Genomic DNA, 21,435 nt, shown 5'->3' with positions numbered 1-21,435 from the left:
CCATGTGAAAGCTCCAAAAAAGCCCCAAGCTCGGAGCATCAGAGGCTCTCCCACTCTCATTTTCTATGATCTTCAGACCGTTTCAACAGTTGCATTATTTCCTTCCTCTACTTACGAGTGCCTTCTGGTTGCCGGCGATCTCATTCCACTTTCCGCACATTCACCACCACGAGCCTCGCCATACTTGCATAGTTACTAGAATTACCAGCTCACAAGTTTACTGTGCAAACTCAGATATACACTCATATCAAAGAGCCAATATGGCGGGTGTACCACGGCTTTCAGTGTGGCTCTCAGCGACTGAAGGACCCAGCTGTGATCATGACTACGTTCCCATGTTTGTTACCGCCTACAGAGTTACCGAAGCCTTGAAATGTGCGCCTTGGATGATTAATCATTGTATCCGCGACATACATTCTGTGCAAGCAGGACTTCAAGGCCGTGGTTGTATCTTCAGTTCCAAATATCACGGTCAACACGACCGCCTTGACGATAGTCCTCAGCACCGGGGCTGGACAAACAAGTGGAGGTTGCACAAGATATATTGCTGCAATTTCATTCGGGCCCTGGAGCAGATGACATACGAGAATACTGGCAGAAGCTCGAAATTGTGGGATGCACGAGGCGCTGAGGCTTTGGAACGAGGCGAGGGAAGAGTGCTCTCGAATGCCCGGTTACCAATGCCTCGATGAAGACTCGGAACAGGGTGTGCTGAAAGAAAGACCGAAGACCGCAAGTTCTGAAGTGAAGACAATATTCAACCTGGCGAATTCTCACCGACCGCCTTACGACAACATTCCCACTGGCTTCGATCGAATGGCATTATACAGGAACAGAATATAAAGTGTAGGTATGGATACAGATGATTTTTGTTTCTCCAAAATACATACACTGGTCAACTATGACTCTAATGCATCAACTGTTGATTTAGATACCACTACGGTAAAAAATTGTTTACTGTAGAATGGTACGCTAGGGGTTTACTATATAGGTGTAAACTAACCTCGTGTATACCTATAAATAGGTTTAAAGTGGTGGTTTACTTTTATTAAAGTGGTAGTTTACTTTTATAGTAGGGGTTTAAATTAAGTATAAAAAGTAGTTTTATTTCTATTACACGCTATAATACCTACCTAAGACTAAAAGGGGTAGAGGAGATTAGCTTCACGCTATACGCACATATGACATAATAATGAGTCATGATATTTTTACTAATAGGAGGTGGTGATAATAGGAGGTGGTGATAATAGAGGTGGTGGTAGAGGTGGTGGTAGAGGTGGTGGTAGAGGTGGTGGTAGAGGTGGTGGTAGAGGTGGTGGTAGAGGTGGTGGTAGAGGTGGTGGAGGTGGTGATAATAGAGGTGGTGGAGGTGGTGATAATAGAGGGGGTGGAGGTGGTAGAGGTGGTGGTAGAGGTAGTGATAGAGGTGGTGGAGGTAGTGGAGGTGGTGGAGGTGGTGGAGGTGGTGGAGGTAGTGGTGGTGGTGGAGGTGGTGATAGAGGTGGTGATAGAGGTAGTGATAGAGGTGGTGGAGGTGGTGGAGATGGTGGAGGTGGTGGAGGTGGTGATAGAGGTGGTGATAGAGGTGGTGGTAGAGGTAGTGATAGAGGTGGTGGTAGAGGTAGTAGTAGAGGTAGTAAAGAAGATTAAAGAAAGGAGGGGTAAAATACTTAAATAGTTAGTAGGAAACTAGTTATTACTACGTAATACTAGTAGATTAATAGAAGTAGAAATAAAAGTAGTTTACTTTTGTGGAATACATAGTATAATAAACCCTATTTAGGTTTACTTCTTCTACCTAAACCACTTCTTAGTCTACTTTAGATAAATATGGCTACTGTAAACCGGTTTTGTACCGTAGTAATAGATTATTAGATTATATCTACTACGATTAGACTTATATATATAGAGCTTTAGCTACCCTTACTAGAAGGTAAATAATTAGTAAACCTTCCTTACTAGAGCTCCTACTTTTTATTAGGCACTTAGTAGTAAGCTAGTAGTTAATTAGATAGTAGGTTATACAGGGGTATTAATTAGGATTAATTAGATTAATATACTCTATAATCTAGTTAATATCCCTCCTATAACACACCCCCTAGGTATAGGTAGATCTTTTATTATTATAGTTGCGCTTATAGTTAGTAGGTAGTATAGCTAATTAGAGTATTATATATCTAAAGGGTTAAATTAGCTTACCCTTTAGATACTAACTAGCACGCCTTCCTTATTTAGCCTGCGCTTACGCGCATAGATATTATCTAGATAGAGCTCTATAACTCTATCTACCTAACTATAATCTTTACTATAGCTTAAGTTATAAGATTATATAACCCTAAAGATCTAAACTATACCTATATCCCTACTAACTTATATCTTAGTTAAAGTTAAAACCTACTACTTATACTTACTCTACCTATGCTACCCTTATTACCTTCTGCGTAGCTAAAGCTATAGTTACTAAAGCTACTACTACTAAAGAAGAGCGCGCTACTACTAAGTATAAGGCTATTATAGAGTGTGTAGTAGCTAAGTATATAGCTACTACTACTATAGTTAAGATTATAAAGCTAAGGAAGGGCGCTCCTACTCTAGCTCCTACTACTCTAGCTCTAACTCTAGCTCCTGCTCCTCCCTAGACCCTACCCCCTATCCCTACTCCTACTCCTACTCCCTCTCTAGCTCCTAAGGAGACCCTAAGATCCTCCTATTATAGAGAGCCTAGTATTTATTATACTAAAACTTATCTAAATTATCTACACTTAGTACTCTTTAATAAGTCTAATAGTAAGTGCTATAACTCTTCTAGTAGAGGGACTTAGTACTAGTAGTACTCCTCTAGGTATAGCTATATCCCTATATATATAATCTATATAAGAATTTTTCCTTTATAATACTTAGTAAGATCTATACTAATAAACTAATAGCCCTAAGCTTGCCTAATATTCTACGCTATCCTTTCTAGTAAGGAAGTAGGTAGGTAAGAGCTAAGACCTTCTTAAGGATAAGAAGTAGAGGGTCTTAGTACTCCTTAAGGAGAGTAAGGCTAAATAGCAGGAGCTAGTAAAAGCTACTACTACTGCTACTAAGCTTGCGCGTAAGGCTGCTACTATAGCTAAGGGCGCCTAGAGCTCCTTATTAGAAGATAAGGACTCTAGCTCCTTTAAGGTTCCCCCTATAGATCCTAGGATAGGGTAACCTAGGTAGCTCCCTATAGACTCTAAGGCATGCTTTACGCGCGTAATAGAGCTCCTTAGGGAAGCTATCTAGTTAATAATAAAGAGGTAGGCTATAGTTAGTTATTCTTATATTATATATTAATAGATCTTATATACTACCTTACTTTAATTAATATTATATAATCTATACTCTACTATTATATAACTTTAGGTGCTCCCTAAACCTTATAAATTATTATATAGTTAGGTTTTTAGTAAGCCTATTAGCTAGTATATTACTAGTAGGTAGGTAGGTAATATAGAAAGATCCCTTTTTATACTCTTATCTAAGCTATATGTTTTAAATATCTATATAGCGTAGCTTAGTAGTAATCCTTTTATTATTACCTATTACTAACCTAATAGTTTATTAATTATTATAATTAATTATCTAGGTAGTATCTAAAGTAAGGTGTATTTTAGTTAAAAAGTGTTTTAACACTATTACTTCTTTGCTTACTTGCTTAAGCGTAAGGAGCTCTACCTTAGTAGTTAAAGTAGTAATAGTTGCTTATTAAGCTGCCTTCTAAATAATAGGTCCTCTAAAGAGCGTAATTAGGTATCTATATAATAATTGCTAAGTATTAATATTATTAGCAAATAACGCATTACTATATATTATAAGCTTATTAGGATCCCTATTCCTATATTAGATTAATTAGTATTAAGTTTAGTATAGATAGACAATTACTTAATTAACTATATTAAAGTGTTGTTTAGATAGGTTAGTAAGGTATTAGGAGAGCTAGAAGGCTATATAGGTAATATTAGGGCGCACTATAATTAAGGTATAAAGGATTAATCTAACGCGCTCCTAATAGTCCTTAATCTCCTTTTTAGTGGCTTCTCTAGTGCTCTTTTTAATATCTTTACTTAATAGTAGTGTAGTAGGGAATTTTCCTATCTCTACTAGATTAAATTTCTTTGTAATCTTATTAATGTATTTGTTATAAATAAGCGTTATTATCTATCTCTTTCTATCCTAGATTACTCTTACCCCTAGAAACTAGCTTATAGGTCCCTTCTCTTCTATAGTATATCTTTGCTTTAGAGCTTAGATAACTTTATAAGCTTAGCTTGCGTAGTTTTAGTAATAGAGCGATAGGATATTGTCTATATAGAATATTAACAAGATACTACAATCTCTATTAAAGAATAGGTATAGCTCCTCTTTAGAAGTAATAAGCTTATTTTCTTAGAGTGTAGTTAAGAGCTTGTTATACTATAATAATAGTAAGTCTTTTAATCTATATAGAGCTTGTTTAAGCTTAATACACTTCCTAGGTATTTAATATCCTTTAGGTAGCTTATAGATAACTATAGGGTGTTAATCCCTTAAGGTGTTAAGGAAAGCTCTAATAATATTATATTAATATATCTTAAGGTTAAACTTAGCTCTAATAGCTATTATAGTCCTAAAGGTTTAAGCTACTAGGGTAGCTACGTAGGTTAAATAAATTAAGTTAGTAAGCTATAGATCTCCTCTTACTACTATCCTTGCTTTGCACTTAATTAGGTAACTATCCTAATTAAGCTTGTATGTAAACACCTATTTAAGTAGGAGTAGATGCTCTCCTTTAGTTAGCCTATTAATCTCCTCCTAGGTACTAGCTTTTAGTAGAGTATTAATTTCTTTATATACTACGTCTCTAAATTGCTATCCTATTTAGTAGTTATAGAGATCCTTCTATTATTTTAGCTCTTTTTGTAGAGCGTCCTAGTGCGTATTTCTTTTAGGGTTTTTAGGGGGTTTGCTCCCTATTACTACTGCGATTATAGCGTGGATTATAGCGTTTAGTTTAGGATATACTAAAAGATTATATAAGGGATTTCTAATTAGATCTATATCTAATAGATCTATTACTATATATATCCCTATACTTATAGAGCCTCCTAGTAGTTTATTAGGGTCCTGTCCCTAAGCTTGCTTACTAACACGCGTTAGTAGTAGTCCTTTAACTTGCAGTTTTCTACTTCTTCTAGGAGCTCTAGGTGCCGCTTATAAGGGATCTATAGGAGATACAGAATCTAGTCCTAAAGCGGGTAGGTAGGAGCTCTACTTACTACCCCTATAAGAGCTAGATAGGGTACCCTTACCTATCTCTGTGCTCTTATAGAGTAACCTACTAATAGCACTCTCCCCTCTAGGTCTTTCCTAGGAGCTACCTATTATAGCGTTATAGTAAGTTAGATTACTACTATCTTAGGTAGTAAGACCCTAATCTATAACCTATATAGATCCTTTATCTTCTATACTAAAGTTTAGTTCTAGTGTTAGTTTAGGAGTTTAAAGCCCTATTAACTTAGGGGACTTTATATAGATCCTTTGTGCTAAGCTAGCTATACTTAGTACCTACGCTAGAGGTGTCTGCTTAGGGGGTTATAAATTACTAGGCTAGCTAGCCTAATTATCTACCTCCTCTAGCTCTACCCTACCCCCTAGCTCCTGCGCTAGGTTTAGTCCTCCTTGCTTACTAGACTCCTTATATTACTCTACTATAATATAAAGCTAATTAAAGATATTAAGCTCTTTATATGCTTCTCCTATATTATAGATCTTATCTTTACTAATAATATTAACTATCTTTTAAGCCTCTAACTATTAAAGCTACTCTAGATCTTTCTCTTTATAGAAAAGATCCTTATTAAAGGTAATATTCTATATTATAATAATCTAATTAAGTAAGGGGATCTATATCCTATATATATTAGATACTCTATATCCTACTAGATATCTAATATAACCCTAAGGGTTTACCTTAAAAACCCTCTTGTAACGCCTAGCTACTTAATCTTAGTTAAGGGGGTAAGCTTAACAGCTATAGGCGTATATTCCGCTCTAATTAGGGCAGAGATTAGTAGTTGCCTCCCTTATCTACTCTAGTTGCTACTACCTAAAGTATCTAGTAAACTAACAATCTAGCACTTTATTAGGTAATATTATATTATAAGTATAGGATAGGCTTATATTATAGAGCTAAGTTACTGCTTTAACAATTTTAGGCTAGAGCTTTGTTAGTAGGTTAGCACTAATCCTTATTTTAATAAATTTTGTTATAATCTCCTGCCCTACTCTTTCTACTCCTCTATTAGGTTTATAGGTATATACAGGTAAGCTCTTAATCTTAATACTATTATTAGCTGCCTAGATCTAAAAGTAAGATTTGCCGCGCTAAGGGAGCGTTATAATATTGTTGTCTTGTATAATCTTAACTATGCTAAGCTTATATTAGTTAAGTATTAAGCTCTTAAAATTTTTAAATACCTATATAATCTTATTAAGGTTTTTAGCTTATAGTAGATAGGTATAAAGCTTTCCTAAGTAGTCGCACTTTAATACTAAGATCTATTACTTATAAGCTATACCTATTAGTATATTAAATAGATCCTATAATACCTAGTAGTATAGACGTAGTAATCTTTCCCTTAGTTATCTTAATATAACCTGTTAGGCATATGTAATAGCGTAGTGCTCGTATTTGCTCCTAGGAGTTCCTTTAATCCTAATATTTATAGCTAACTTAACTAGAGCTTTAAGCGCCTTAGGTCCTAAATAGCCTAATTATTAGTGCTAAAGCTCCTTACTATTATATCTTAGGTAAGTTATCTAGGATTATTAGGGTTATTTAGGTACTATGCTTTAGATTATTTAATAAGGGGTAGAGGGCTTATATTCTAGGAAAGTTAAGTTAAACTTGCGCAGTAACTTAGCTAATACAACGCTCTTCTCTAATAATCTAAACTATAAGGTAGTATCTAGCCTAAGGAACTAAACTCCTGCTTTAAGTAATTAAGCTTCTAATATAATATTTATATAAAAACCTTCTACTAACACTATATTAGTAAGCACTAAATCTTCTATTTTTAGACCTCTTAGTCTATTAAGAGTATTAGGGATTACTCTAGTCCCTCTGCCTAAGATTAGAAAAGCTTAAGTTCCTGCTTTAACTATCTTATATTTAACTAATCTAAACAAGCTTTCTTCTAGGTAGCTTATATTATTAACTAGGTGCACTGCACCCCTATTGTTAAAGATAGTGCTCTTTAATAGAGCGTGAGCTTTAAAGTCTATAGTTAAATAGATCCTATTTGTTTTCTCTGCTATTAATATAGGGTTAATTAGTGCCGCTTAGATACTACCTAGATAGGTAATTACGCTTGCCTTACTACTATAATCTTAATTAATAGGATAGGACTTAATTAGAGCTTTTCTTAACTCTTTAAATTTTAGATTCCTATTAATCTTTTTCTTAATCTCTAATTATTAAGTAGTAGTAAGCTTATTACCTATATTAGTCTAAGCTTTAATAATATTTTTATATTTAGGAGGTTTCTATAGGTAAGATCTACTACATAGGTATAAAGACTCCTTCTTAGGTTAGTTAGAAGGTGGAGCTCCTATTATTGCAAACACTCTAGGACCCTTAGAGCTTAATCTTATATTATTCTCTTAGAGAAGTAATAAATAGATCTTAGTAACCTATAGGAGGTTATAAGTTAGCTCTCCTATTACTAACTTTTTAATAATCCTTTAAAATATAGTTTAACCCTAATCTAGTAAGATCCTAGTAGATAGAGCTTTAAGATAATCCTATACTATAAGCTATCCTTTAATATTAGGAATGTTGTATACCTTAGCTTACGTATATAGGATTATCTACTCCTTCTACTAGTAATTAGTGTCTTAGCTACTTATCTTTACCTTAGCAAGATAAGCTTTATACTATAATCTTGCTAGTGTTACAGCGCTTAAGTTAGTTAGCGCTAGGTTATTGTAGAGCACTTAGATAAGTGCTTAGAGGGTTACTCTTCCTTAATTAACAAGCTCTATATAGGCTAGGGTAAGGATCCCTTAATCTACTATATTATTAACCTATATAAAGAGGTTCTAGATTACTAATAACTTTAATACCTAATCTAATAAGTAGGCTTAGTACTAAGCTATTTTAAGTTTATACTACTTGCTTGTTATATTAGATAGCGCGATATCTATTAGCATATTAGGCTTAATAGGTTTATTCTTAAAGTGGTTTTTAGTATCTAGAGCCTTAGGGTCTACCTCTACCTAGATCCCTTTAGTTAGGGTATAGTATCTAAATTAAATATACTAGGTAGGCTAGTTAGTTAATCTAGTAAGTAGGATATCCCCCTTTAAGATTTAGTTACTTATAGTAGAAGAGTAATAAGTAAGCTTCTGCTTAAGAAATAATATAAAGAGTAAAGCTTGCTAGCTTAGTGTCTAAGTTAAATAATACGCTTAAATAGATAGGACAATCTTTAATAAGGTAAAGCGCGAACTAGGCTTATAACTATAGAAATTTAGATTACTAAGGTTAGGAATAATTTAGGAGATAGATTATTAGATTATATCTACTACGATTGGACTTATATATATAGAGCTTTAGCTACCCTTACTAGAAGGTGAATAATTAGTAAACCTTCCTTACTAGAGCTCCTGCTTTTTGTTAGGCACTTAGTAGTAAGCTAGCAGTTAATTAGATAGTGGGTTATATAGGGGTATTAATTGGGATTAATTGGATCAATATGCTCTATAATCTAGTTAATATCCCTCCTGCAACATATAGTATAAAGAGTCCTAAAAGTAGCTAGATACTACAAGATAAAGCCTATAAGGAAGCCTAGGTTAACAAAGAAGATAAGACAGGACAGACTTAAGTAGTGTCTTGCCTATTAAGGCTAGACTCTAGAGGACTAGAAGAACGTTATCTAGTCTAATAAGACTTCTATCCTACTTAACTACTACTATAGTAGCTACTATATCTAGAGAAAACTGTAACAAGGTAGGCGCCCTGCCTATAAAATGAATACTACGTCATCTCCCCTGTCTGTACCAATTCGGCCATGGTCCAAAAGGTACGCACGAGAATACTTAAGCTAAGTAATCCTCGCATAGTATAATATATATATCTTAGCTAAACAGCCTAAGATAATAGTGCTAGACCCTAGCGCCAACCCATGAACCTTGTTTAAGTCTAGCCTAGGCATCTAGTAAGCGCTAGCTATTTTAGCCTAGCCTTGTTACAAAAACCTAATAAGGCTTTTGCTAAGACTATTATTTGTAAGTAGTAGAAGGGCTACTCTAAGTTTATATTCTAGGGCTACTTTTCTTATAATTATAAGGGCCTATACTACGTCTAGTGCCCTAAGACTATATAGGAGAAGAGAGAAGTAGCTCTAAAGATTAAAGAGATAAATAAGACTCTTAAGCCTATTATAAGATAGGAGTAGGAGCTTATTACTAGTATAAAGAGGATAGGATTAAGGAATAAACTAGGTAAGACTCTATAGTAGAAATAGAATAAAAAGAATAGCAAGCTCTCTTATAATAGTAGAGGAGGTATAGATTAGTAGCACTACTAGAGTTAAGTTCTAATCCCTAAGCTTATCCCCTTTACTAAAAAGTGTAAGAAAGAGAGACTATATACTATAGTTTAAGAGGATAAAGCTCCTTTATATACCTACTATACCTAATAACTAGTATATAAGAGAGAGGGAGTAAAGAAGCTTCTTTAGTATAGTAATTTACCTAACCTTAACGCTATTAAAGTAGCCTAGCTATAGCTTAAGTAGAGAACTACTAGGAAAGGCGCTCTTAAGAGTAGAGTAGAGGGTACAAAAGTATAGTTAAAGGCTTAGGATAAGCTACCTTAATACTAAATCTAGGCTTAGATAGAGCGTATATAGTATTATATTTAGCAGATTATTAGACTAGAAGGTAGTAATAAGTATAAGGAGGGGCGGCGCGATAGAACAGTCTAAGCTTTAGTGGTATCACGGCGGTAATATAGACACCCCTGTTAGCAAGAACTTTTAAAAGCCACCTCCGTACTGTACCATACTGTTGCTGAAGAACGGCAAGAACCCCCACAATTAGCCTCCCTTGTTCATTTCCGCCCTCTTGCTCGCCGTGTTTCTCACGACTTTTGTTGGGTGGGCGAGGTGGGTGATTTTTCGGACACGACAGAGGATTTATTGTGATCGGCGGGACTTGATAAGGGATAACGAGATTTTTCTTGTTTTTATCCCGTCGTCGTTGAAGCTTGGCTAGGTACTACTGTGTATATCTGTGTTGCTATTGTGGTGGATGGATGAAAGATGGATAGAAAGCTGTGTACATGGTTCACGCCCGCAATCTGTGAGATGTATCTGGCATCTGGCATTTGGCATATGGCATCACGCGTCCATCTCACATTCATGTGTCGCCTGCTTTATCCTATCTACCGGCTACACCTACCTAGTCCACTGAAATAATAAAACAATGAACTCTGAACACGGCGCAAAAGCAAAGCAAAACCACCCTTTCCATTCCTCACGCTTACCTACTATGTGCACAATCAGACTGTATCTATCCCACACACACACCGCATGAAACCATTCAAGCGTAAGCCAGGAATAAGAAACCACACACACAATGCACATTGACCTACCATCTACATGACACACCATCATACCACGCACCACACTGCATATCACGAATACAACACACCCGCCGCCCAATGTCTCTCCCGCGCCCGCTCGACAGTGCAGTAGGTACACAGTAAGCCTGCTCCGTCACCGGCAACAACGGCATGGCACCATGTCCACGAAAGCCAGTAAACCACCGAGCAAGTCGGACGCGACACGCCACGCCATGCTTCTGCCCGGGCAAAGTTGCACCGTGTGGGGCGTTGATCATGATCAACACTGTACATACAGTAGCTAGTGCTTTCGTGGTGGTACGGGCAGGCGGGTGGGGAGGCTCGTGAGGATCGAAAGAAGTCTTCTCGCTCGCCTTGGTTCTTTCCCGGGTGCTGATTTGTGCAAGGGTGGGTGGACAAACTTGTATGCGGCCAGAGTTCAAGTGTTTGTCTGATTGTGGGGAGAAGGGGGCTAAGAAAGGGTAGAGGTAGAGTCGTGCGTGACGTGGTATATATCATAGCTAGCTTTCCTAAATTACATTCTACGTTGGATGATGAACACACACTCTAGTTACTTAGTGACAGCGACGTGAATGTTGTTACTGTATGACGCTGAACAAGAAGCCTTGAAGGATAAAAATCCGACCAAGGGAAGAGCAGTGTGTGACGTTAGCCGGCACGCGAAACCTGAAGGTTGCTCTACCGGTATCCATCGCATTCGGTGCTACTCCTGAGCCGAATGAAAAATACGCTCCCAGCACTTAGAGTTCGGAAAAGCAAGAGTTTTTCCAAACTCTGTGTACCCAAATCATGTGTCAAAGGGAACGAACAGTAACGACACGACATCACAGCTTTTATGTTTTGAATTTAGTTTACATAGTAAAGTTAAGACGGAGCTCTCATAAGTTATCTCTATCTATCTAGAACAACAAGAAACTCTTTTCTCAGGGAGTGTCTTTTTTAAACGCACCAACTCTCTTTGAGCGCGCGTGCGCGGGACATTGTTCTTCATCTGCCTGAAACTGGATGCTGTAATGCTAAAAATGCTGCACGTGTGTATGTACTGTGTATTTAATGTTCTCAAGGAAAAAGAAAATATCGAATAAACGCCCTGAAATGCCAGACGAGGTTGTTGGTATCCGCGAAGCTGAAGCGAAAAAGGCGACAAAGGGAATCGTAAATCTGCAATGGAAGAATAATGTGCCAGCACGGAATGCAACGTGGCTAGATCTGGCAGGAACTTTTTTTTAGTGTTTTGCGGTTCCTACGGTACGCCTGTGTGGGTATGCTTCTGCATCGAAACACGTTCGCCTAAAGTCTTCTTCAGGCAGTGGTGCATCGGCGGAATCAAGCCATACCTGCCACACCGAGCTTTTCGTCCTCGTTCTTCTCGAACATGGCCTCTTCCAGCCATTTCGTGGCTTTTGCGCATTGCGAGTCGACGTAGGTGGTCCATAGGTGCGCAACTGTGTATTCGACAACAAAGAAGGTGGGGATAGCAAGAGCCCATACAAGCCAATTTGTTGACCGGGGAATGTAGTGGTGAATAGGCTCGCCGCCTTCAAGCTGTTCGACATAGTAAGGTGTCGTGCTCCATCCGTAAATGAGTCGTACAAGGCCGACTTTCATGACCGCTCCGTGGGTGAGGTAGACTGCAAAACTGTTGCGGCCAACCCACATGAAAAGTTTGTTGGAAAATATGCTCTGAAGGGTAGGAGAGAGCCAGATTCCAGTGACCATGAGATCCCAGCCAATGGCGGTGAAACGCTTCGGATAGCTATTTTCTGCTCCCTCTGGCATGATCCAGTCACCAATATTCTTTAGCTGGACAGACCAGGTTGCCCATTCCCAGTGTTCTCCGGGGTAGCATGCGACATACCAGCCCAGGCCGATGAGGAACACTGTAGCCAGGCGACGGACTTTCGGTCGGTTGTTGATGAAGTCTCGGAAAGTCTTCTCGGAGCCGATATCGCAAAGGATTACACCATAAAGAAATTGACACTGGAAAGTTTCTACAAGTGAAGTCAGTAAACGAATGTACCACTGGAAGCGCAGATGCATACCAATCTCGGGACTATTTCTCATCCAGTACCAGACGTAGAGCACAGCGCAGGTGAACACGCGCATGTGGAATTTCATAAAGACCGTAGCGAACAAGAGGACATAAATGAGAAAAGCGCCCTGCAGCAAGGGGAGCAGTGCCCACTGGTGATCGTCGTACACGTTGTTAGCGCCAGACCAGGCGTTCTGGAAGTTCTTGAACAAGCGTGGAATTTCCGTGTCGAGACCTCCAATGTCGGTAGGAACTGAGCGGCGAAGCCAGCGAGAGTCACTCAGATGTGAGATTTCGTAGGCACCCAGCTGAGCGAAGATCCAGGCAATACACATGGCAATCGTTGCCGGTAAGATCAGGCGGGGGGGTCGACGGAAAGCCGATTTGCCCAGAGTCTCGAGCGCGCCTGGAATATTGCCAGACTTGGCCTGTCGAAGAGGTTTGATGGCACACACATAGCCAGTGAGGAAGGCGAACATGGTGACGCCAATTCGGCCTTGCCATGGCAGTCGTAGAAACGGTAATTGGAGAAGTTGAGGCGCGGCATTCTCGTCATCGCGGGGCGACCATAGACTGTAGTCCCACGCTCGACAGAGATGTGTGACGACAACCCAGAATGAGGCTACGCCTCGCACACCCTGCCATGGTCAGTTTGAGACGAATTATCTGACGTAACAGAAGCCTACCTCGACCCATGTGACATTTTGGCGGTTGTTGCTTGCCATGCTGCCAGGGCTGGACTGGGCTTCTGACGATGGCGAAAGTCTGGTGACGGTTGCGCGCACAAGATGTAGTGGAGCCTTTGCAATAAAAGACATGTGCATGCAGACAATAACTATAGGAAAGGAAAAAAAAGGGAAGCGGACGGCCTGAGTATGTATGTGGCCGATCAAGGGAAGTAAAAAGTAACAGGAACGAACGAGCGACAATGGCACCTATAGAGGTGCATTGGCGGGTTTTGTCTGACAAGGAGGAGGTTGAGTGCTGGTCGCCAGGATACAGGCAAGTTCCCTCGATGCAAAGACGGGTATCCGGCGAAGAAGCTTGGCATGATAGAGAGCGGGCAGGGAGGAGAGGATTTTGGTATCAGTTGTGGCTGTCTAATTGGCCTCAGGCCTAGAAGGGGAAACAAGCGCCGAGCGTGTATGGACGGCCGCGTAATGTTGCTTGGCGTGGAGAGAATCATGTCCAAATCGTCTCCACTCGTTTCACGATTGTATCGCTTTTGGCTGTCTGAGTGCGCAGTAGAGTAGTCATCTACTCAAGACTGTACTGATGGACCGACTCTTCGGCAGCACTCGATGGGTACTCGGAAGACGGGAATTCGGCACATTAGGGGGGGGATAGGTTGGCCATCGCATCAAAAGGATGGCCGACTGCAGTGATCACATCTTCCATGTGTGGCGCATACACAGTGACAGTGGAGCAAAGGCGCATCAGTGCTTGTCAACTAGTCCCTTTCTGCAGACATGCAGGATGATGCTGCACTTGTTGGGGCCCGGCACAGGACGAGGAGCCACAGAGCGCCTTTCCAACGCGGGTCAGGGGACAGGGGCCGATGTTGGTAAGTAGGATCGGCTGTGGAGAAATTAGAGATTAGAGTACATAGGTATGAGGTATATGTCTATAGACGCACCACGTAGACGATGGGTTGCCGTCCCATTTTCGCATGTCTTGGGGTAGGTGGTAATGCGCATGGGAGGCTTTAGGGGGTGGATATTTGGCATTACAGCTGTGTTGAGACGTACCGGTACGTGCGGCTTCCCATAGTAACGGTAGCTACAAGTGGTAGAAAAGGGGACGCGTTTCCAGTCGAGACGCTTGGAGGGAGACTGAGATTACCATGTTGCGGCTCTGCACAACTCAGGGATACCGACACAGGCGAGTAGGTACATCCCATAGTACAAGTACAAACTCCACCACCATTCTGGCGTTCCCACTGGTGTTCCCCTCGCACACCATGTACCACCACCAACAGGGGCTCGATCTTCGGACAGCGGCACCAGTTTAGCGTCACGAGCCACACAGCAGACTTTCTTGCCGGGCCAGGATGTCTGCAGATGCCACTGTCGTCATTGCGCATTGTCGCGTGGACACACGATAGGCGCGCGTAAAATGGCCATGTTTGTGAGTTTGTAGGTACGCGCAGATGTCAGACACCAGCCCCCATCCCGATCGAACCTTTAGTGGTTCTTTTCCACAATCTGCCGCGCAAACGCTGCGAAATCTCGATGCTCGTCGACCTTGTCCCACAGATTCGGCTGCGTGAAGACAGCCAAAGTGTTCCTCGCTACTTTACCGCCAACCCCTGGACCAGCGCCCCTCACAAAGTGGGGTACGGCCTTGAATTTTCCGTGAGTGATGACCTCAAGAGCCTCGCCAGTCTGGAATGCGAGACAATTACGCGGGATGCTGACCTTGACCACTTTGCCGGTCCGCGAGTGAATATACAGCCCAGCCTTGGGGTCTGGTGAACCTTCCAATTCCTCGAGGGGCGAGAATGCTGATCCAGTTTGGGGCGGTTGGCCGGCCTCGTCAACAAACATGGCAGACGTTAAGCCTGTGAGACAACCGTGGTCAAGATGTGTTGCACACCAGTCATCCTCATCGCCGCCAGACTCGCCAAGTGGGTTGTGTGGACTGGGGAAATAATGCAAAAGCCGAGCCTTGGTCGAGATACTGGTCTTGACCACATGCTCGAGATAGCCTTTTTGATATGCTTCAATGTTCGCTTCGGCATACTTGTCACATGCGCGAGCCACTAGAACAGCAATGCCGATGATGAGCTCGCAGAGTTGGCGAAAAGTCTCCTCAAAGCCCGGTAGAAGTTCTTCAGAAGGCCAGACATTGGGTGCAGTATATTCTGGGAACGATGGATACTTTTCAGCAATCGACTTTTGCTGATGGTCAAACTCTCTTGCACAGTTGACGTAATACGAGCCTTTGAGGGTGTCGTAACGACCATCCTTCAGCGTCTCTTTTCCACATGACCATCCCACCAGCCACTTGGATGCTGGAGACTCGAGCTTCTCTAGAGGCCGTGTCAGTCCTGGGACAGTCCCTCTTCTCAGCGTACACAGTAACGCGGTAGCCACATACCCAGCTCGTCCCGAGGAAGATTACCCAAGGCAGAGGCGTAAGAGAGCAGCTTATGTCTCAGCTCGTGAAATCTTGGCGGAAGATCTCTCACGAGAACGATGCCGAGACTGGAGGATCCAAAAGCCTCTTCCAGGAGAGAGAAGTCGACATTGTCTACATGGATCCTCGTCAGGGCGTATGCTTTTCAAACCTGCATGAGAATCGGGTATGATGGGGCTTACCATTCTGCAGATCGGCCAGTCCCACGGCCACTGCACTCTGGCTGACTGCGTTCTTGGCACTTGCCATGTAGATATGCTGCGTAGGTAGGTGTGCGTGAAGAATCCAAATTGAAATAAACAGGGTATGCTGCAGAGCAAACAATATACTAGGTATGCACAGCAGACCAGAGCCTTCAAGCGACGAGTCTTTGGGCTTTCTCCTGATTGTCCAGCAGCGTGCAGAGAAGTTGTTGTTTTCGTCTCTGAGGTGTGGGCGGTGGGGGAGTAAGAGTGCATTCACCAGCCTGATTTGTCTGCTGCCTCGGCGAACCCCGACGCGTCGCCATCCACAGGGTCACGCGTTCTCGCTAGAACTGGAACCTCCAAGTTCGAACTGACGACCCGAAGGAGAGCCTTGGACGCACCACCAAGCGAAACAGCAATCATGCCCAAAGCGCTCCACTTCAAGGGCGACAAGAAGGTGAAGAAGCGCAGGAAGGCGGCGGACCCCTATAACGCCGACGCCGCACCCTCGAAACAGGTCAGCACCAGCGCTCCTGCTGCGACCGAGGACGACGATTCCTGGGTCAGCGCAGACACGCCCAGCGATGTCTCCGGGCCCATTGTGGTCGTCTTGCCCACGGATGCGCCGACCTGTCTGGCATGCGATGCCCATGGAAAGGTGTTTGCGAGTGCGTTGGAGAATATCGTGGATGGCGACAGTTCGACTGCCGAGCCTCATGATGTGCGCCAGGTCTTCATCGCCAATCGCGTGGCCGGCACCGAGAATCTCAGTCTCAAGGGACACCATGGAAGGTACATAGCTGGCCAGCGCCCCCGTCTCCAAGCAGCCTTCTCCGCTAACAAGACTACCAACAGATACATGAGCTGCGACAAATTCGGCATCCTCAGCGCAACAGCGACCGCCATCTCCCCGGAAGAATCCTTTCTCCTTATACCTATACCCGACAACCCCTCTGCCTTTTCTCTACAGACGCCCCGCGACAAGTTCCTGGCCATCAGCGACTCCTCGATGAGCACCCCTGACATTAGAGGCGATGCAGAAGACATCACCTTCAACACGACCTTCAGGATACGCATGCAAGCACGCTTCAAGCCACGCCTCAAGGCATCCAAGGAGGAGAAGGCCAAGGAGAAGATCAGCAAGCGGGAACTCGAGGACCTGATAGGAAGGAAGCTCAACGACGACGAAGTCAAGAAGCTGCGGAGATCACGCCGAGAAGGCAACTACCACGAGGTTGCCCTGGACATGAAGGTCAAATCCAGTCACGACAAGTACGCCAGCATGTGAGTCACGTTCTCCTGAGCCGCGAGTCTACACCCACACGCACCGGTACACGCAAACAGGTCGTCGTCCTACCTACAGAGTACACAGACCTCGAGATCTGCGGTGGCGGTGCCTTCTGTCCGGGCAGTCATTGCCAAGGCGTTGTACAGGCTACCGCTGTCCTTGTCCGTGCAGTTCTGTAACCTTGCATACTGTGTACTACCTACATATAGTACAATACCTTACAGGTGGTGGCGCAGCAAGTTCTGTAAATGCGTAGCCGCACACGCCACAGCCTTTGAGCATACAGAAAGACGCTCGTCTACGCGTAGGTACGCAATTAAACACTGAATAGTGAAGACAGCATGAAAGAACATCCGAAGATGTGACGAGGTCGTTGCGGATGACGCCTTTATCTATTATACACCAAAACAGTAGAAAGTATGTTATGGCAATGCTATTGTCACACCTGCTTCCATACAGCACTCTATCAGGAACCCTCGTCTTCTCATTCTGTCTCGTTCCACAGGCCCATTTCCTCCATCTCCGCCCGTCGCCTCTCCCACCTCTTTACCATCTTCTCATACGTCCAATAATCCTTCCAAGCATAATACTTGGGTACACTCCACATGAACCACCAAGCCACCCATGCATACCCGGCCGCGAGTTCTCCTCGACTCACCCATTTATTGTCTGCGGCAACACCCATCCATTTCTTCGCTCTGTGCCAGTAATGCTGCACCACGCTCTCGGCGACAATGGGCAGCATCTGCGCAATATACCACCACGTAATAGCCAGCCACTCCTCCTCTGGATCCTGCTGCCATTTGACCACACTATGCATCGCCCCACTCACCGTAAACACAATCACATTCTCTAACAGCCTCGTAGACAACGCCCCTCTCTTGCAGCCCAGCCACGTGCGCGTAACCACCTGCGTATGCGTCGTAAAACTAATATATATATAATTATGCCAGTGAGTGCCCCAGTAGCGACGCATGCTCCACGACTCCCTGATGTGGCCGCAGAGACTCAGCGGCCAGTGTGTGGGCGCGTCTGTGCGCAAAAGGGAGACGAAGAGCAGTGCGAAGAGGGAGTAGTAGAACTCGTACTCGAAGAGCGAGATGATGGTCCAATCGAAGCAGTAGCTGGCTCGGGCGTACATTTCGTTGGCGTCGAGCGAGGCGGGGAGGCGTCGGAAGAAGGAGCCGTAGCCGGACTCGAAATCGTACGAGGGTGGTCTGTAGCTAGATGCGCGGAATCGGTCGTTGAGTGTGAGGAGAGAACCGAGGAGGATGGACTGGACGAGGTGGTGCGAGGTGAAGCGGACGTAGCCGTAGCCGTGGTGGTATTGGGTTCCTGTAGCGGTGTGGGTGAGGGTAGGTTGAGGTAGGTTTGGAAAGGCATGCTGGGGATTGATCATGGTTGTGCCTGCTGCCTTGCCTTGCTCTTCTCGAACCCAGTCTCTTCTTTTTCCCTGCTCCTTTTCTACAGCTGGCTTGTGATTCCGGTCAAAGATGACTCGCCACGCCAGCTTCATCCTGCTCTTCCAGTTGTCATTCTCCTTTTCCACTGCGGGCGCAAACTCCAAGATCAGGACTTCGTAGCTCATATGCGCGTACCAAATGTACAGGAAGCGTCCGAATGTGTCGGTAAGCATGAAGTCTGGCGCCGCGTATAGGTGTTGTTTGAAGGCATAGGCCAGAGGTATGGCGAGAAGGAACATGCTGAGCTTCTTGTAGGTGGGTGGGTAGGCGAGAATGTAGAGACCATAGGTCAAGGAAATGGCTGCAGCGATAATGGGAGGTATTGCAGAGCGGATAGACCACCATCTCCAATCATTGGTTAACATTGTGGATGCTGGACTAGGTTAAGAATGGTGAGTGGAGGTTGTGGAGTTGAGAAAGGAACATTGTAGACCCTCGGATCAACTGAAGTCTCAAGGCGATACGTTACGCAAACGCTCGAATCAGACTTGCAAACGGCAAGAAGTTTCAACCGAAGCGGGTGAAGAGTGCTCTTCTCTGTAGTAATCCCATTCGCCGAACAAGATTTGGGCTTAATTTCATCTGCAAAGTTTTGGTGTGAAAGTGAAGAATAGCGTCTGGATGAAGATTTTCATTAGAAACTGGCCATCAAGATATTCCCTTGGGTATCAATATTCCCATGCATGGCATAGCGTAATATATGCACAAGCTAGTGAAAGCTAGCAGGTGAATGTGATCCTTGAATAATTTCAACGTGTTGACGTTGCAATGCCTCTGGGAGAATAGTCTTATTGTGGCCTGTCGACAGTGTTGACGATGCGTGGCGGAGAGCCAGCTTTCCACTACAACGATTACCCTCATTTTCCGTCCTGTATCCATACAGTACCATCTGGATATCTAAATCAGTGCATGAAAGTCTTTCGTGTCTTACTGAAACTTTTGGAAGCGAAGAATGCTCGAGCTCCAACGTTCCAAGGTACACAAAAGCCTAGTCATACAATTTTCAACTAGCGTGTTGCAAGACTGCAAAAGGCTGTATTCGACGTTCAAGTGCAAATCTCTCTCAGGTAATTGTCACCATAAGGGTATACATTAACACATGCTGGCTCACTCTCATGTAAATTTCTCGGCATCGATGCTCAAGTTTGCTTGATATCATGATTTCATTTCGAGCTTGGATCATCGAGGTATCTTTAGAACTATAAATGCGCAAAACAATTCATTAAGCATAATGATTCTTTAATACCTAGTCAGCTCCGGGCTGCCCTTCCATGCTGGGAAACTCCACTTTGTCTCCACAAAGACCTTTTGCATCCCGTCTTCCTTGTTCTCAAACTTCTTGTAGACCTTGTCCAGGTCTTCGAGACGTACGCGGTGAGTGACCATCTTGGACGGGTCAATGCGCTTCTCTTGGATCATCTGGAGTAGTGACTCCCAGTAGAGATGAACCGGTGCCTGACCGTTACCGATGAGGCGGATACCACGCTCCATCAGCGAGCCAATGTTGAAGTGGTTAGTATAACCAACATAAACGCCGGTGATGCCACAACTTCCAAAGTTTCGTGTGCTGGCAATCATCTCGTTCACGAGCTCGCTGGTGTCGGTCTCAAGACCCAGCATGATCTCAAAGTAGTGGGCCCAACCCTTGGCGTACTCGCCAGCAGCGCACTCAATGCTGATGTCGGGGCCGCGATTGTTGGTCATCTCCTTTAGTTTGGAGGTGACCGTCTCTCCCTTGGCGAGGGTTGAGAAATCCAGAGTCCGTACGTGGGGGTATTTTTGCTTGACGAAATCGAGACGCCAGTTTTGGTCGATCATGATCACTTCCTTTGCACCGTTCAGGAGCGAGAAATCAGCGGCCATTTGACCGATGGGACCAGCTCCCCAGATGGCGACAACATCGCCCTTCTTGACTCCAGTGTCGACGACGGCGTGCCATGATGTGCAGAGGACGTCAGACAGGAAGAGACCTTGCTCATCTGGAACATCATCTGGAAGCGCGAGTAGATTGACGTCACCATAGGGAACACGTGTGTACTCGGCTTGTCCCCCAGCAAATCCACCGGTGAAGTGAGAGTATCCGAACATGCCTGCTGTTCGGCCACCGTACATGCCCTTTTCGATGGTGTTTGAGTTGGTCTTCTCGCATTGTGAGGATAGCTTCTGCTTGCAGTAATAACATTCACCACAAGCAATCTGGAAGGATGCAACGACTCGTTGCCTGTTCCCTGGTCAGTCATCAACTCATTCACAAAAGGCATTTCCTCACGTACCCCTTCTTAAATTTGGTGATGGCGCTACCAACATTGTCTACCACACCGCAGAATTCGTGACCCAAGATGTCACCCTTCTGCATCTCTACGACCGACCCGTGGAGGAGATGGAGATCAGAGCCGCACACTGTTGATCCAGTAATCTTGACAATGACATCACGGGGCTCGATCACTGCTGGCTTTGGTGCATCGATGACGCGAACGTCGTTCTTGCCAAACCAAGCCAGAGCCTTCATAGTCTCTGAATGATCCGCCCACTCCTCTTTGTTGGCTGGGTTGGCAACGTCCTGGGCTGTAGTGTTGTTGTCATCATGGCCCATGGCCTTCTCTGCCTGCATAGCAGCTTGGGATAACATATTGGAAGAAGGTTCGGTTGATGTACTCGGAGACTTTTGGTAG

General features: G+C 43.6%; 6 protein-coding genes across 6 annotated transcripts; 1 reads left to right on the top strand and 5 right to left on the bottom strand.

Moving 5' to 3' along the window:
- Positions 1–11,883: 11,883 nt before the first annotated feature.
- On the bottom strand, positions 11,884–13,414 carry IAQ61_001174 (uncharacterized protein; the record flags this gene model as incomplete). The annotated part of the gene is made up of 4 exons (XM_066095005.1): positions 11,884–11,927; positions 11,995–12,648; positions 12,700–13,327; positions 13,376–13,414. The coding sequence occupies 4 exons, from the start codon at positions 13,412–13,414 to the stop codon at positions 11,884–11,886; spliced, it is 1,365 nt and encodes a 454-aa protein (XP_065955313.1).
- Positions 13,415–14,872: 1,458 nt separating this feature from the next.
- On the bottom strand, positions 14,873–16,076 carry IAQ61_001173 (uncharacterized protein; the record flags this gene model as incomplete). The annotated part of the gene is made up of 3 exons (XM_003841048.1): positions 14,873–15,720; positions 15,789–15,941; positions 16,010–16,076. 3 exons carry the CDS (start codon positions 16,074–16,076, stop codon positions 14,873–14,875), a joined length of 1,068 nt encoding a protein of 355 aa, XP_003841096.1.
- Positions 16,077–16,433: 357 nt separating this feature from the next.
- IAQ61_001172 (uncharacterized protein) lies at positions 16,434–17,300 on the top strand (the record flags this gene model as incomplete). Its single annotated transcript, XM_003841049.2, has 1 exon — positions 16,434–17,300. One exon carries the CDS (start codon positions 16,434–16,436, stop codon positions 17,298–17,300), a length of 867 nt encoding a protein of 288 aa, XP_003841097.2.
- A 484-nt stretch (positions 17,301–17,784) lies between these two features.
- Positions 17,785–19,128, bottom strand: IAQ61_001171 (uncharacterized protein; the record flags this gene model as incomplete). Its single annotated transcript, XM_003841050.1, has 1 exon — positions 17,785–19,128. One exon carries the CDS (start codon positions 19,126–19,128, stop codon positions 17,785–17,787), a length of 1,344 nt encoding a protein of 447 aa, XP_003841098.1.
- Positions 19,129–19,472: 344 nt separating this feature from the next.
- On the bottom strand, positions 19,473–19,896 carry IAQ61_001170 (uncharacterized protein; the record flags this gene model as incomplete). Its single annotated transcript, XM_066095004.1, has 2 exons — positions 19,473–19,751; positions 19,855–19,896. 2 exons carry the CDS (start codon positions 19,894–19,896, stop codon positions 19,473–19,475), a joined length of 321 nt encoding a protein of 106 aa, XP_065955312.1.
- Positions 19,897–20,002: 106 nt separating this feature from the next.
- On the bottom strand, positions 20,003–21,392 carry IAQ61_001169 (uncharacterized protein; the record flags this gene model as incomplete). Its single annotated transcript, XM_003841052.2, has 2 exons — positions 20,003–20,984; positions 21,037–21,392. The coding sequence occupies 2 exons, from the start codon at positions 21,390–21,392 to the stop codon at positions 20,003–20,005; spliced, it is 1,338 nt and encodes a 445-aa protein (XP_003841100.2).
- Positions 21,393–21,435: the final 43 nt, after the last annotated feature.

This window comes from Plenodomus lingam, assembly GCF_022343315.1.
Source record: "Plenodomus lingam strain CAN1 chromosome Unknown contig_11, whole genome shotgun sequence".
NCBI lineage: Eukaryota > Fungi > Ascomycota > Dothideomycetes > Pleosporales > Leptosphaeriaceae > Plenodomus > Plenodomus lingam.
Note: the sequence above shows the minus strand (reverse complement) of the source record. Positions and strands in the feature narration are given on the sequence as shown.